The sequence below is a fragment of the Vigna umbellata genome, chromosome 8 (assembly GCF_029865625.1).
Source record: "Vigna umbellata cultivar VRB3 chromosome 8, Vumbellata_1.0, whole genome shotgun sequence".
In the NCBI taxonomy this organism is placed as follows: domain Eukaryota; kingdom Viridiplantae; phylum Streptophyta; class Magnoliopsida; order Fabales; family Fabaceae; genus Vigna; species Vigna umbellata.
In genome coordinates this window covers 22181227-22196243 of record NC_142172.1, presented here as the reverse complement: position 1 = coordinate 22196243, position 15017 = coordinate 22181227, and the positions used below count along the sequence as shown (strand labels likewise).

General features: G+C 31.4%; 1 protein-coding gene across 1 annotated transcript; it reads left to right on the top strand.

Annotated features, from left to right (window-relative positions):
- Window positions 1–11497: 11497 nt before the first annotated feature.
- Window positions 11498–13995, top strand: LOC124842825 (protein NUCLEAR FUSION DEFECTIVE 4-like). Its single transcript, XM_047319398.2, has one exon. The coding sequence runs from the start codon at window positions 12021–12023 to the stop codon at window positions 13812–13814; it is 1794 nt and encodes a 597-aa protein (XP_047175354.2). The 5' UTR covers window positions 11498–12020; the 3' UTR covers window positions 13815–13995.
- Window positions 13996–15017: the final 1022 nt, after the last annotated feature.

Genomic DNA, 15017 nt, shown 5'->3' with positions numbered 1-15017 from the left:
TAACTATGTTTTATTTTGAACATAACCTTTATATATTAATAAACTTTTACTTGAATGAGTTGAATTCTATTTACATTATTTTAATTAAGGGTGACAAAATGGAAGGTGACTCGTGTGCCTACCAAAACAAGGTAGACCAAGTTGTAATATTTAACTTATTGGCTCAGCTTACCTAATTAACAACTCAAAGGGTGTTCAATCCATTTCAACCTGTTTGCCTGCTTATATATTTTTAAATTATAAATAAAATATTAAATTTTTTATGTTATATTTTTTTAAAAATGTAAATTACAATAATATTGTCATTTAAATCATTAACCTTTGCATAGTAAATTCTAATTATTAATTATAATAAATTATATAATAGAGTACATTAATAACCGTTGTACACATAATTGTGGATTAATTTTGTTGATATAAAAATGCATACTTTTCACTCTTCACAGAGATTCACTAAACTTCTTACTTACATACTCATTCTATATTATATCTATTAAATCAAACAATCAATATTTATTAATAGTCAAATCCATCGTGTTCCACTTTACATATGAAAGGGATTATCAGTAGAGAAGTTCCCATTATGCATGTTTGACCCCAAGTTAAGGGAAGGAGCAAAATAATCTTTAATTAAGAAGTGAGTTTGTGCGTAAAAGAAGGAAAACATACTTGAAACGAAACTAAAAAGTTATAAACTAGAATATTATCTTTAAAATATAAAATAACAAAAAATGGATACGTTCCGTTTACAACTTGGCAGTAGTAAGTTAATAATTGTATAATTGAGCATAAAATAGGTGGTGATACACAATATGTGGATTTGACCATTGCCCACACCTTTGTTTTACTATTGTTAGTGGATGCAAGAGAAAGGATAATAATCATTACATTAACTACATTATGCTTAATTTCACCTACTAATCTTACTCTTACTTTTGATCTTCATTGTTTGCAATTAATATTCAATTGCCCACAAATCGAAAATCCCATCTCCATCAAAGTTTGTTTTATAAAGTTAATCAATAAAATAGATTAAAATTTTCGAATAGTTTATTGAAAAATGGAGTAAGCTATAAACAGCTTCTTCACCAATATAAGATGAAAACAAAATAAATAAAAGAATTGGAATTAGTTTTTTTATAAACTAAATTAATATTTACATAAGTTAATTTATAAACATGTTCACAAGTAACTTTCAATTTTTGTTTTGTCCATAAATTAATGAAAAACACCCTTTTATTTTTCTTCTTCTTTTTTTTCATATATATAAATAAGTTCTTGATTTTTTATTATTTTTTTCAATTTAAAAATAATTAAAGAAATAAATTAAATATTTTATTAAAATGCGTATGTTTATAAAAGAAGTTAATATGAAAGAAAATTGATGCAAAATGTTTCCAAAAGAAAGGAAGACTGAAATTAAAATTTGAAAAAGAAGATTTATCTTAATTAAAATGTAAATATAAAAAGAAATAAGGGTAGTATTGTCACGTGTAACATCCCAAAATACAGTAATAACCATAAATTAGAATTAATTACATTGCAAAAATCAAACAGTGCAGTCTTACACTAAAATCAACGTTCAAAAGTCGAACGACATTAATTACAGAGTTAAATACATTAATACAGAAGTAACAAGAGTTCGGGACGAACGGTTTTACAAAACCAAATAACCGAACGTTCAAAATCAAAATTTACTAGCTATCATCTATGAATAACGGACGCTCTAAGGCTCGGCCTTCACTTCCACATCTACCAGATTCTCCTCTTCAATTATATCTTTACTAATGTAACATTCCAAAATACAGTAATAACCATAAATTAGAATTAATTACATTGCAAAAATCAAACAGTGCAGTGTTACACTAAAATCAACGTTCAAAAGCCGAACGACATTAATTACAGAGTTAAATACATTAATACAGAAGTAACAAGAGTTCGGGACGAACGGTTTTACAAAACCAAAACCAAATCAAAATTTACTAGCTATCATCTATGAATAACCGGACGCTCTAAGGCTCGGCCTTGACTTCCACATCTACCAGATTCTCCTCTTCAATTATATCTTCCAACAAGGCATCTCCTTCTGCTCACATCCACACGGATGATCATTGCAATTGACAAGACGGACGTACAAGGACGAAACAACACAAAGAGAGAACACAGGGTAAGCTTATGTAATTTAATTCATACATCAACATGTAAAGTAACATTCCAAACAACACAAGACTATAGTTCAACATGTATAACCATACAAAAATATCTCTAGACGGACCGTCCGGACTGTATGAATCTGTGTAGCTACAGGCGTTCTTGCACCCGGGTGATGTAGTAACTGGGATACACTCAACAGTTGCCACCCGAGGTTAGCCCTATCCAAAGTACCCCTAAGGACTAGGACCTCCTGCCGTTCCCACACATGACCTACCACCCTCTACGTGAGGACGAGTACTCACGGAACATCAGGATGAACTGCCAGCATTAGCATGCCCACAATCATACTTTACAAATTTCCATATTCATCCATACATGAGTCGTTCCTCCCTGGAACGCTCGTTCAAAATCCACAAGCATTATTTCATCTCATATACTGTTCATTCCTTATAATTCTTCACTTTAATCTCATTTTCATGTTCCATTTCAATTTCATAAAATAACGAGCGTTCAGCCCTCTTCATAATGAGGACGAACGTTAAAAATGAGACCGAGAGATCCTCGTTTCAGAAAAGAATAAAACCGACATTTAATATTTAACGAACGTCATTTACCACTTGAATCAGTTGAATGAACTGACTCTAAGAAGATCCGATCAATACTCAATAATAATTTAGGTACAAAGGCTCTAGGCCGAATTCAAATGGATAGAGACACCTCAAGACGATTAAATGACCATACCGAGAACAATTCAATTATAGAAACCGACTGCCAGTCAATGACCGAACGCGGTACACGGAGTTACTGAAATTTGGACAAACGCTATTTCGACCCGTTTTGTAATTTAATACTAGGACGAGCGTTCAGTATAAGACCGAGCGCCACTCATAACGAACGCTTTGGGTCGAGACCCATCGCAGATGTGTACTCATAATAGAATTAGAAATAAAGGTAATACGAGATGGTGAAGATAGAATTTAGAAATGACTAAGTGTCCAAAGGTATAGTTATAAGCTTCTCAACTCCTCACATAACACTCGGGGCATCTACGTTCGGTCAAATGCTCAAACGTAGTACTAATACAAGAGGGCGTTCGTCCTCAACTAGAATTCTTTCCAAATGAAAGAATTCCAATTTTAACAATTTACTAGAGAAACCGAACAGTAAAGGACCGTTCGAGGACTTACGTACATTTTCTTAGAGAGAATTTCATCTTCAATTTTTCATCTGTTTCTAACTCAACATTTATCATATAGTTCATATCTTATAATTTCATATCAATTATCAATTCACATACTTTATAGGATTCATATTAACAATTCATACTCCACAATAATTATCCATATTCACATTCATACATATCAACCATCATCATACATAACAACCAGCATGTACCACATACATTCAGTCAATGACGAACGCTCATACAGAGAACAACATATGAATATCAATTAAATTAAATAAGCTTCCCTTACCTGGATTCGTGAGTGAAAACGTCCTAACGTATTGTTCTTGGTTCGCCCAACTACAACTTCTACCCTCAAGATCACTCAACTCTTTCAAACTAAAACAAGTGACAGAACCAAGATTGATTCAGACAAAGTGAATACATGCAACCAGGCTTGGTTTGCATGTTCATACGAACAACAACTAGGGACGAGCGACTTACCAGTTTTAGATTCTGAAGCTGTTCGATTCAGAATGGAGCTCACGACGCAGGGAACTCTTCTACGGTTTCTGAATGGTGATCGGAGAAGAAAGTAGTGAGTTACAGTAGAGAGAAGAGGAAAACTTTCTAGAGAGAAGGAGGAGAAAATGAAAATCAGTCTTCAGGAGGAAGAAGGTTGCATGCAGAGAGAGAGAGTGGGAAGAAGGTTTCAGAAATCATTTTTCTTCCCAAGATAACACGAATGCACCCTCTCATACGGACACTTGTCTTCCACTACTGATTTTCGAATCTTCCATTCGTGACACCTGACGTCAGTGTGCAGAGTTTGGGAGTGCGTTTTTAATGCACCTGAGCAAGGTTTAGGGTGTAATAAATGAGATTTAACAGGTGGGGTTTGGGTTAAATTTCCAAGGTCTAACATCACGGTTAAGCACATAATAGTTTTACATTTTTTTTTAAACTGAAACTAAGGATAATAGAAAATCATTAAATAGTAATCAATTTTAGAGATATAATAATTGATAAGGACTAATTTATATATTAATTTATAAGTTAAAAATTAGTGATTTCTAAAATAATCATTATTATTAATAAACAAATTATAATTAATGACTAATTAGATTTTAAATTGGTCGATAATATAATTATCAAAGTTTTTATTATCAATTGAATTAGTATATAATGAATTAGTATATAAATTGGTCATTAATTAAATCACGAGTCTATAATTTATTCGATAAAAAGAAGAAAAATTAAACCAAATAAAAGAAAAAAGGTGAAGAAACTTTTCTTCTAAACAAGTTTATTTTCCTTAAATATGTGTCTTTATCCTTAATTAGAGTAAGGCCTCATGAATGTTTTCAACTAGTCTTAGAAATTAATCGATTTATAAATTCTTGAATATTCAATTAACTTTTGTTTTGCAAAATAAATAAAAAAAATAAAATAATAAATTAATTATATCTTAATAAACTTTAATCAATGTTTTAAGAACTCAATAAGTAAAACTTTTGATTTACTCTTTAATACATCTACTAATTTGAGAATAAAATAGTTTGAGATCATTTGAGTTCTTTTCATTTGTTTAAAAATGCTTTCAAAAATTAAAAATTAAAAATATTGTGCTATTAAAATTGTCTTGTGAATTGCTTATGCTATGTAAATTTCTAGTATATTCTTTCCTATCTAAGTTGTTGAAATCTTTTCCCTTGATCCTCTTGTACGTTGAAGACTTAGTATCATCTTAGAGTGTTCTAAAAGCATGACATATCATCTTTGTGTTAAAAAGCTAATCTTGTATTGTTTGTTGTTTTGTAAATATAAAGATAATGGATTGTAAAAGTATACAACTTTTATATAACTTTTCTTCTTCTTGTATCCTTTTTTTTTTGTATTTTTGCTTATCAATCTTTTGTCAATCTTGATTTCCAAATGAATTGTATTCAATAGTTTCAATTAAAACAATTTTTCAAACAAAAGAAAAAGAAAAGGGAATTTTTTTAAAAAGTTTTCGAAATCAATTAATTTTAATTAGCTCAAGTTTGATTCAGTTATAATTAAATTCAACTTCAATATAATTTATCTCGAATACCTAATCAATTAATACCATGAAAATTCTTCTCTCAGAGTGGTAGGTTCATCTTTATCCCATTACAATTATGTAACAGAAAAATAAATTAATTAATGTTGTGATAAGACTCTGAAAAATCCAGGCATTATCCTTAACATGATCAATATTGGGCTATCACTTTTCAACACGGTTCTACGAAGATAACAATAGTTGAAATTCTTATGAAACTTAGTACCTTCTACTCAGATCATAGTTTTGTTTGATCTGAGTGTTCTTCTTTTCTGACCCAAATTTGTTTAAGAGATTCCTAGAATACACCACTCCTTATCTCATATGTTTTTCCTTACATTAAACAACACTTCCAACTGCAAAAACTCAAACAAAACACGTTGTCTTATGTTTTCGGCATCTTATGACTCGATATTTCTATCATTTAAAACATTATATTATTCAATTAAATTAAAAAATGAAGATAAAAGTTTACTTTTACAATATTTTTTTCCTTTTCTCAATTTAAATTATAAAATATTATTGTTCTCTTACTTTGTTTCCCCTTGACCAAAGCGACCTTTCATTTCAAAATTAAAGGTCTATGCGGAAATATTAGATAAAAGCTTCTTAAAAAATAGTTTCTGTTTAAATTAAAATGTATTCATGAGTTAAAAATTACATTTTTATTAGTTAATGGAAAAAAAAATTCTAAAAATTAATTCATTCATAAATTATATTTTTTCCACAAAAGTTTAATTTTTTTTCTTATTCTTGAAAAAGAAAATCGAAGATGTTTTTATATAACTATCTTTCATGAATCCCTATAGGCTTTGTGTGTCTTCAGTTACTTTTGTAGTTTGTTAGAAGTGTATGAATCTTTAAGAAACAATTATGCAATGAACTCTTATTATATGCATGTGAAAACTATTTGTGTTTTAATATAATGTGTAGGACTGAGAGATGTATTTTTTTTTACGCGACTTTCCTGCTTTTCAATGTTGTTCGCTTGTATTCTTGACCAAGAGGGAGGTACCTTTCTGACGTAATCTTCCTGTCGTCCGATTCCTAAATCACCAGCACCGCTCGGTTTCACTCTTGACACCGCTCAGTTGCACTCTTGACCGGAGGGAGGGGGGAGGTACCTGCAAAAGACACTCTGACGTTTAAATTAGGCGTAGTTTAGTGAATTGTTTATCACAATTAAGTATTTGAGTTATGGTCGAACGTACCTAGCTTTTAGAATGTGATTAATCAATTATGGGTTTTTCATAATCAAACAAATCAGTAAAACTGCTATTTTTTTATAATGTTGTTTGTTTTAATGGATTGTGGATTTTTCATAATCAATTAAATCAGTAGCTGAACAAAAAAAATGCCCAAAATACAAGCCCAAATGAAAAGTAACGTTCGCCCAAATACAAGGTCCAAAGAAAAGACTTATTTACATATTTACAAAGCCTAAGAGAAGGGAAGATAAGTTAATAACTATTATCCACAAGAGTAAAGTTCTTTGAAGTCCTTCTTCTTCTTCCATTCTCCTAGCCCTAACTCATGTTATAGCTTCCTAGATAGATTTACATCAAGCTCCCTGGATGGGTTTCCATCACAATTTCTGTTTGATGGGTATTATGGGTACATCTTTGATCCTGGAGGAAATAAACAACCAAAGTTATGGTTCCTTATATATCTTTCCAATTTGAGGACAAATCGTCTTCAAGAGGGATTGTATGATGGAAACTCATTTAGGGAGCTTGATAGAAACCCATCCAGGGAGATACAACATGAACCATGCCTAAGAGAATGGAAGAGAAAGAAAGAATTTAAAGAGCTCTTCTTTTATGAAAGATAGTATTTTAGTTTGTCTTTCCGTTCTCTTAGATTTGTAAATATGTAAATAAATATTTTCTTTAGACCTTGTATTTGGGTCAATTTTATATTTCATTTAGGCTTGCATTTCGGGTATTTTTTTTGGATCAGTCTCTCCTTTAATCGATTATGACTAAACCAGACAACTTTTTGAAAAAAAAATATTTTTTTCTTATTTAATCGATTATGGGTTTTAGATAATCGATTAAAATAAACAACTTTTAGAAAAAAAAAACCATAATTTTTGCTCTTTAACTTGATTCTTAAGTGGCTATGTGAGCTAAGTGGTTCTTTGGGCTTGCTTGGACCTTAAGTAACCCATAGGACATAACTTAAAGGCTAATGCACCTTGTGCATGCATCTACACTCTTGAAGAAGGTTCTTGAAGCTTTTAGATTCATTTCACTTTCTTCTTCTTTGTTAAGACTTGAGTTCACTCCCTCTTCTATAAATAGGAATTCTCAAGCATTGTACATTCAAGTTGGAAAATTTAGCAATAAAATTTTTCCAATATTGCAGTTCTCCCTTTCTAAGCTCACTAGGATAGTTTACTTCTTGACCCTTGTAACCTTTCCTTGATATTTGGCCTAACCTCCTTCAAGATACACTTCTAACCCACTCTCCACAATCCATTTCCTTCATCTTTACATGTTTTTGCCTCCAACACATCATATCCATGGAGTCTCCTTCAACTTGCTTGAAAAGGGTTTCTATCACTAGTTTCTATTACCATGTAAAGAAAAAGTCATATTACAATTTGTATTTAATTTCTCTTCATACAACTTGGTGTAAAAGAACAAGAAATTTTTCAAGTTTTCAATTGAAGCAAATTCTTCATCCTCTCAACTCATTGTTTTTATCAACCTTAAGGTAGAAATAAAAATGACAAATAAAAAAGGAATGTATAATAGATTATTAGGTAAAGACATACAATTTGCTACCATTAGGTAGAGACACTTGAATATCAAGAATACAGGTGGTTAAGAAGAAGAAAAAATTATGAAAGAAAATATGGTATGTAGCTAGATATTATGATTTTTACCTAAACTCACCTTGTTAGTGAAATTGTCATATGAGGTCTCATGATTGAAGGTATATTAAGAGGAATCAATTTGTGATTGTTGAAGAATACCTAAAAGTTATCAATATTGCTCATGACTAAATCATTGTCTAATATGTGTTTTTAGGGTTTAGGGTTTCAAATGCTCCATTTGAGTGTCTAGTGTTATAATAAAAATAATATTAACATTCGTATGTATTTCAAATAGTAAACTAAAGCTATAATTCCATATTACGAAATTGGATTAAACATAACTCAATCTCTCAATCAAATTGTAAAGGAAAATTTGCATCCACTTATATTATCTCATTTGGCCTAATTTTTAGTTAATGTAAGATCCCTAACATATACCTTCACATTAAGAACTAGAAATATCAGTATGACACTAGATATTTATGTATGGTCTGACAGTGACCCAATAACAAATGACACAATAAGTCTAATAAACTTTGTTAAGGTATTTATAATAAAAAAAATAGAAATTATAATGTTGAAATGATGTGAGAGTACAATATTAATATGTGAACAAATGACTCTTTTGGATATTTGTAACTATAAGTAATATTAATTTAAGTTATCTTGATCAAGATTGTTAATAACTAAAAAAATCATAAATGAAACCACAAGAAAAATAAATATTATTGGTAAAAAAAACAACCGTAGAGAATAATACTAGAGATATGCTTATTTTTTTATATCCAACAGAAACCAAAACATTACATCGCACTTAAACAATTACAAACTTATATATCTACTTTCATATTTTACATTAACAATTAAATCTAATATATTAGGATAATGATATAGCTTAGACAAATTAACTTTAGAAATGTCTATTGGCAAAAAAATCCGCGTTCGCGAATATCTGTGGATAAAACTTGTGACAGATAATTAATATTTGTGGATATTTACTATCTGCAGATTGCGGATAGCGGATATTTTAATACTCGCTTATAAACGGGTCGGGTGCGGGTATTATACTATCTGTACCCGCGAATATCCGTTACCTGCAAAAAAATAAAAATAAAAATTTAATTTATATTTATTAAGTTAAATTTAATTAAAATTAACATTAATTTATATTTTATAAGGTTAAATTTAATTAAAGTTAAAATTTAATTTATATTTAATTTAATTTATATTATATTTTATATATTTTTTGTAATTTTATTATAATATTTTATTAAAATATATGCTTTTAAATATTTGCAGGTATCCGTGGGTATCCACGGATATATGTGGGTTTCAAAATATTCATGGATATTTTTTAAGCGGGTATCCATATGAGTAACGGATCGAGTAACGGATGAATTTTTTTGCCAGGTCGAGTTGCAGGTAGGTACTATCCGTGTCCGACCCGACCCATTGCCATCCCTAGTATCTACCCACATAAACAAAGGAATGATTATGCATAAACTAACAAATGTAGACAGTGGAAGGTAAATTAAAGAGGAAGAACAACAAAGAATCACACACATAAATTGATGTGTTTCGATTAAAGTATTCATGAACTTGAATCTATATCCACGAGAGAATTTAGTATATATGATATACAATTCACAATTTCCCTACAACAAACTCATAAAACACATTTAGACTAACGAGAAGATAAATGAATAGTGTTTCTTATTACTGAAGTGAAAATTCACCTAAATGATTTCACCATACGGTTCACCCTTAACAAATGCTGAAAGACTAAACAATTTGCTAAGAGAATTTACCAACTATGATAGAAGTTACATATCAAATAGTACACGATTTAGAACAGTCAGACAATCTACTGGCCTTTAGGAAAAATTTAACAGAACAAATTTTCATAATTAGAACATATGCATAAAATATTGTTTTCCATGCAGTTTTACAGCATGAATTATTTTATTGCGTTTTTTTTTATCTTACTAAAAAATTATATAAATACAATATCCTTTTCTATTATGTTGTCTTCAGTTTGTCAACATCAACTGTGCAAGTATATAATTGACATTCTTTTCACATGAAATACCATTTATGTCAGATAGTAAATTATAAGTAAATGAGAGGGATTTTTCAGACACTGTTGTTATTATTATTAATGCTATTTGTCGTGTTTGAATGAACTATTGATCACATGAAGATAGTTTGTCTCACCTGGTTCGGTACTTAAAGTTTGGTATTTTGAAAAACATGTTTAACATTGGAATCTTGTTACCAATGCAATCACATGACTGTGTTCTGTTAGGACAAATATATACCATGTGGCTCTCTGACAAAAAGCAAAACTTCTCAGAAAATAATGATCTTTAATCTGACGCTACTTTTGTTCACGTACAAAAGAAACAAAACAAAATGTTGACTTTTACGCTGTTCTTTTTGCAATTACTCACCACTGTGGTTTACTTCTTCTGTGAATCAGGCCAATTGGAACTCAATATCTATGTCACTTTTTCTGTATTTCTTATTGAATTTTCATTTCCAAAGATATCTTTGGATGTTTTCGTTTTAGATAGTCAAAGTTCTTCAAATTCGCAATTTCTGTATTATGATTATTATTATTCTTATAAACATCCTTAATTATTTGAAGATGTATTTTTTTTCTTGCCAATTAATGTACCATCCTTCTACATTATAAGGCATGGCAATATATATTCAATATTAATTATATAACGATAAATAAAACAATATCCTTTTGTTTTTTTTTTAAAAAAAACGGTTTAAATAATGAATAATATTAATATAAACACATTTTAATTTCATGAATTTTACAAGTCACAACATATCTGTTGTTTAGAAGATTTTAAAGCCACAAACGTTTATGAAATTCAATAAAGAAATAACGGTCAAATAGGATTTGTCCTAAACTTTACTTTTTGTTGAAAAACCCACACCTAAATATAAAATTAACTTATAGCACATAAGTAAGTGTAATTTTGTAAAATTAAATAAGACTCAGTTTATTTTTTAAGAATTTTATTGGTGACAAAAAGAATTATATTAATATTATTCTTCGATTACATCATCAAATGAAAAAGAGCTTAATCACGATCTTATATGATTCAAATGAAAAAAAAAATGTGTGAAAGATACATGTGGTCATGTAAAAATTAGCCCAAATTTACCAAAATTATAAGCATGTGATACAAACTCGTATGATAATTTATGGTAAATGACATGACACTACCAGCTTTGTTCTCCTTTATGCTCAGATTCCTCCAAAAGATGTAACAAAAGGCAATTCAAGATTCATTGGTTTACAATAATCAATCATTTGGATAACACAAGTATCAGAAAGAAAATCAATCAAAACCAAATGATAAGGAAGCATTGTTTTCACTTTGAGCCACAAAAAATATGCAGCTTTAACAAAGGACTATATAAACTGGAGAATACCATGTTCTCTTGAATTCCTCATATTCCCATAGTTTCTTACGGAATCCCATCTCTTCCCTCAATGGCTGGTTCAACGAGCATCTTTTAGTGCTTGTCATAGTCTGAAATCATGCACAATTTCTTCCCCCAAAGGATTTGAATCTGGTTCCACTTTTGGTGGAGAATCTAGTTACCACAAAGTGACTTTAATGTTTTATGACATAGCATAGTATTGCATCCTCCAAGTATATATCTTCTTATCCCATACTCAAAGTTAAGCTCCGTGCGCAATATACACATACTCACACAAGCGTGGTTCTAAATCCACAACCAAAGAGATTGTTTGGTTGGTGTTTCCTCCAAAAATGGCAGTGGAAGAAGAGCTAACGAAAACGAAGGCCTTCATACGCCATGTTATCACTGGTCGTTGGTTCATGATCTTTGCCTCATGTCTCATCATGGCAGTTTCAGGGGCAACATACATGTTTGGTTTGTACTCCAACGAGGTAAAAACCTCGTTGGGGTATGACCAATCCACGCTCAACTTGATAAGCTTCTTCAAGGACCTTGGTGCCAACCTTGGAATTTTCTCTGGGTTGATCAATGAGGTAAGCCCCCCTTGGGTTATACTAGCCATGGGAGCCACTATGAACTTTGTGGGCTACTTCATGATATGGCTCTCTGTCACTTCACGGATTGCCAAACCCCAACTGTGGCAAATGTGTCTCTACTTTTACATTGGTGCTAATTCTCAGTCCTTCGCTAACACTGGTGCTTTGGTGAACTGTGTCCAAAGCTTCCCAAGAAGCCGTGGAAGTGTGATTGGTCTTCTAAAGGGTTATGTAGGTCTAAGTGGAGCTATTTTCACTCAGCTATACCATTCCTTATATGGTGACAACTCCAAAACTCTTATATTCCTCATTGGGTGGCTTCCTGCTGCTGTTTCCTTCATTTTCCTTCCAACAGTTAGGGTGTTGAGTATAACCCCACAACCCAGAGAGATCAAGGTTTTTTACCAACTTCTTTATATTTCACTTGGGGTTGCAGGGTTTCTCATGGTGTTGATAATTATACAAAACAGGTTGAGTTTCACAAGGGTTGAGTACATAGTGGATGGCATGGTGGTTCTTTTCTTGCTTCTTCTCCCACTTGGTATTGTGTTCAAAGAAGAGTTCAGACTTTGGAAGAACCAGAGCCAGAACCAGAACCAAACCGTCCCTGATCATGCAGATGCTGTTGCTACTGCTTCTGCCTCAGTTATTGAATTGCCACAGCCAGAAGAAGCACATGCTGCTGCCTCTTCTCATCTGGAAGGGAAAAGCAGCTCATGTTTAAAGAACGTTTTCAAACCTCCAAAAAGGGGTGAGGACTACACCATCTTCCAAGCTATTTTCAGCATTGACATGTTGATTCTGTTCATTGCATCAGTGTTTGGTGTGGGAGGAACATTGACGGCTCTTGACAATCTGGGACAGATTGGAAAGTCATTGGGATACCCGAAAAAGAGCCTCACAACTTTTGTGTCTCTTGTGAGTATATGGAATTATCTAGGAAGAGCATCTTCTGGGTTTGCCTCAGAATTTTTGTTAGCCAAATACAAATTCCCTCGTCCCTTGCTCCTCACTCTAGTCATGCTTCTCTCCTGTGTTGGCCATATTCTAATCGCTTTTGGTATCCCAAACTCACTTTATTTCTCTTCAGTGATTATTGGGTATTGCTTTGGGGCCATGTGGCCCTTGATGTTTGCCATCATATCTGAAATATTCGGCCTCAAATACTACTCAACTTTATACAATTTAGGTGCTGTGGCAAGCCCTGTTGGAGCTTACATTCTGAATGTGAAAGTCACTGGTTTTTTGTATGATAAAGAGGCTTTGAAGCAGTTGAAGATGAAGGGACTCACAAGGCAAAAGGGAAAGGACTTAACTTGCTTGGGAGTTCAATGCTATAAGATGCCTTTCATCATAATCACTGCTTCAACCTTGGTTGGATGCTTTGTTTCCTTCATTCTAGTCTTAAGGACCAGAAAATTTTACAAAGGTGACATTTATCAAAAGTTCAGAGTTGAACCAGACACACCACAGAATCTTCCAACTTTTGCCACCACCACCACCACCACAAACTTCTCTCAAGAACCAGATAAAATCAACACCAAATAATGTATGTTCAATGCTTTACCTTTATTCAGTCAAAAAACTGGTCTTACAAAGTTCATGTTTAGATATTAAGCACCCAAAACTTCATTTATGTTCTTTTTTTGTTGATCAATGATCTCGTACCTTCAAAATGTAACTATACTTCTATTGTTCACAATAATCTCATATTACTTTGCGAAAATAACTGTGGTATGAACAAAATTTGAAAGTCCAACAATTGCTTTCGGTGGCAGAAATCGTGTACAAGCAAGCTCTTACATTATCTGTCACCGTTGTATAGATTTTTTATGGAGATTTGTATGTTCTTTTTTGTTTTTATTTAGGTTTTTGAGCTGGAAAAATTTTCAGCTTTTATGTGAACACCTTGCTTTATTTGTTTTTGTTTGGATTTTTTAACGTAGTACAGATTTTCAGTCATTTTTGTTGGCAAGCATTTTCTAGAGTTTATGTCCTCCACACTTGAAATAAGTGGTAGACAGAAACCTTATTTGTTCGTTTCAATCAAAATGGAAAAAGAAAATGAACGAATTAAGTTCACGCCTAAATAAAGAGTTTTTTGAAGGAATATTAGATTAAATCCGAAATCTTGTCGCGATACATGTTTGGTGAAGGGAATATTATGATCAAAATGGGGACCTTCTTTTTCACTTTCTAAAGAATGAGTTTAAGTTGGGCATTGATAAGAAAGAAAAAAAGTGAGCATTTTCTAAAAAAAAATTATAAATTTATTATTTCAAAATTTTTAATTGGAAAAAATATTAATTTTTTTTAGATCGGGTTCTTTCTCGTTTATGTTGTATTTTCTAATAAATTTCTCTCAAAGACCCATCCAAATATAAAAGAAATGGGCACTTTTGCATATCTGTACTTTCTTCTAGCACCTTCATGATATAATAATTCAGAATTTGAAATATAGCTTCAGAATACATAATTCAAAAAAGGCTACAGGATATCTAATCTGAAACATAATTATGAAAAAGTCGTTTTCAATTACTTAATGGTAAACCACTATTATGACCATGATTATAATCTTCTGAAAGCAAGAAATGTAAAATATATTTTCAGATACAGTATTGAAGAACCTGGATATATAATCGAGAGGTGTTCAAAGAGTTTAATGAATAGAGGTATTATATATAGTAAATGGGCCTAAATTCTATTCAGAAAATGCAAAACAGGAAAAAAATTAAAATACAAAAAAATAAA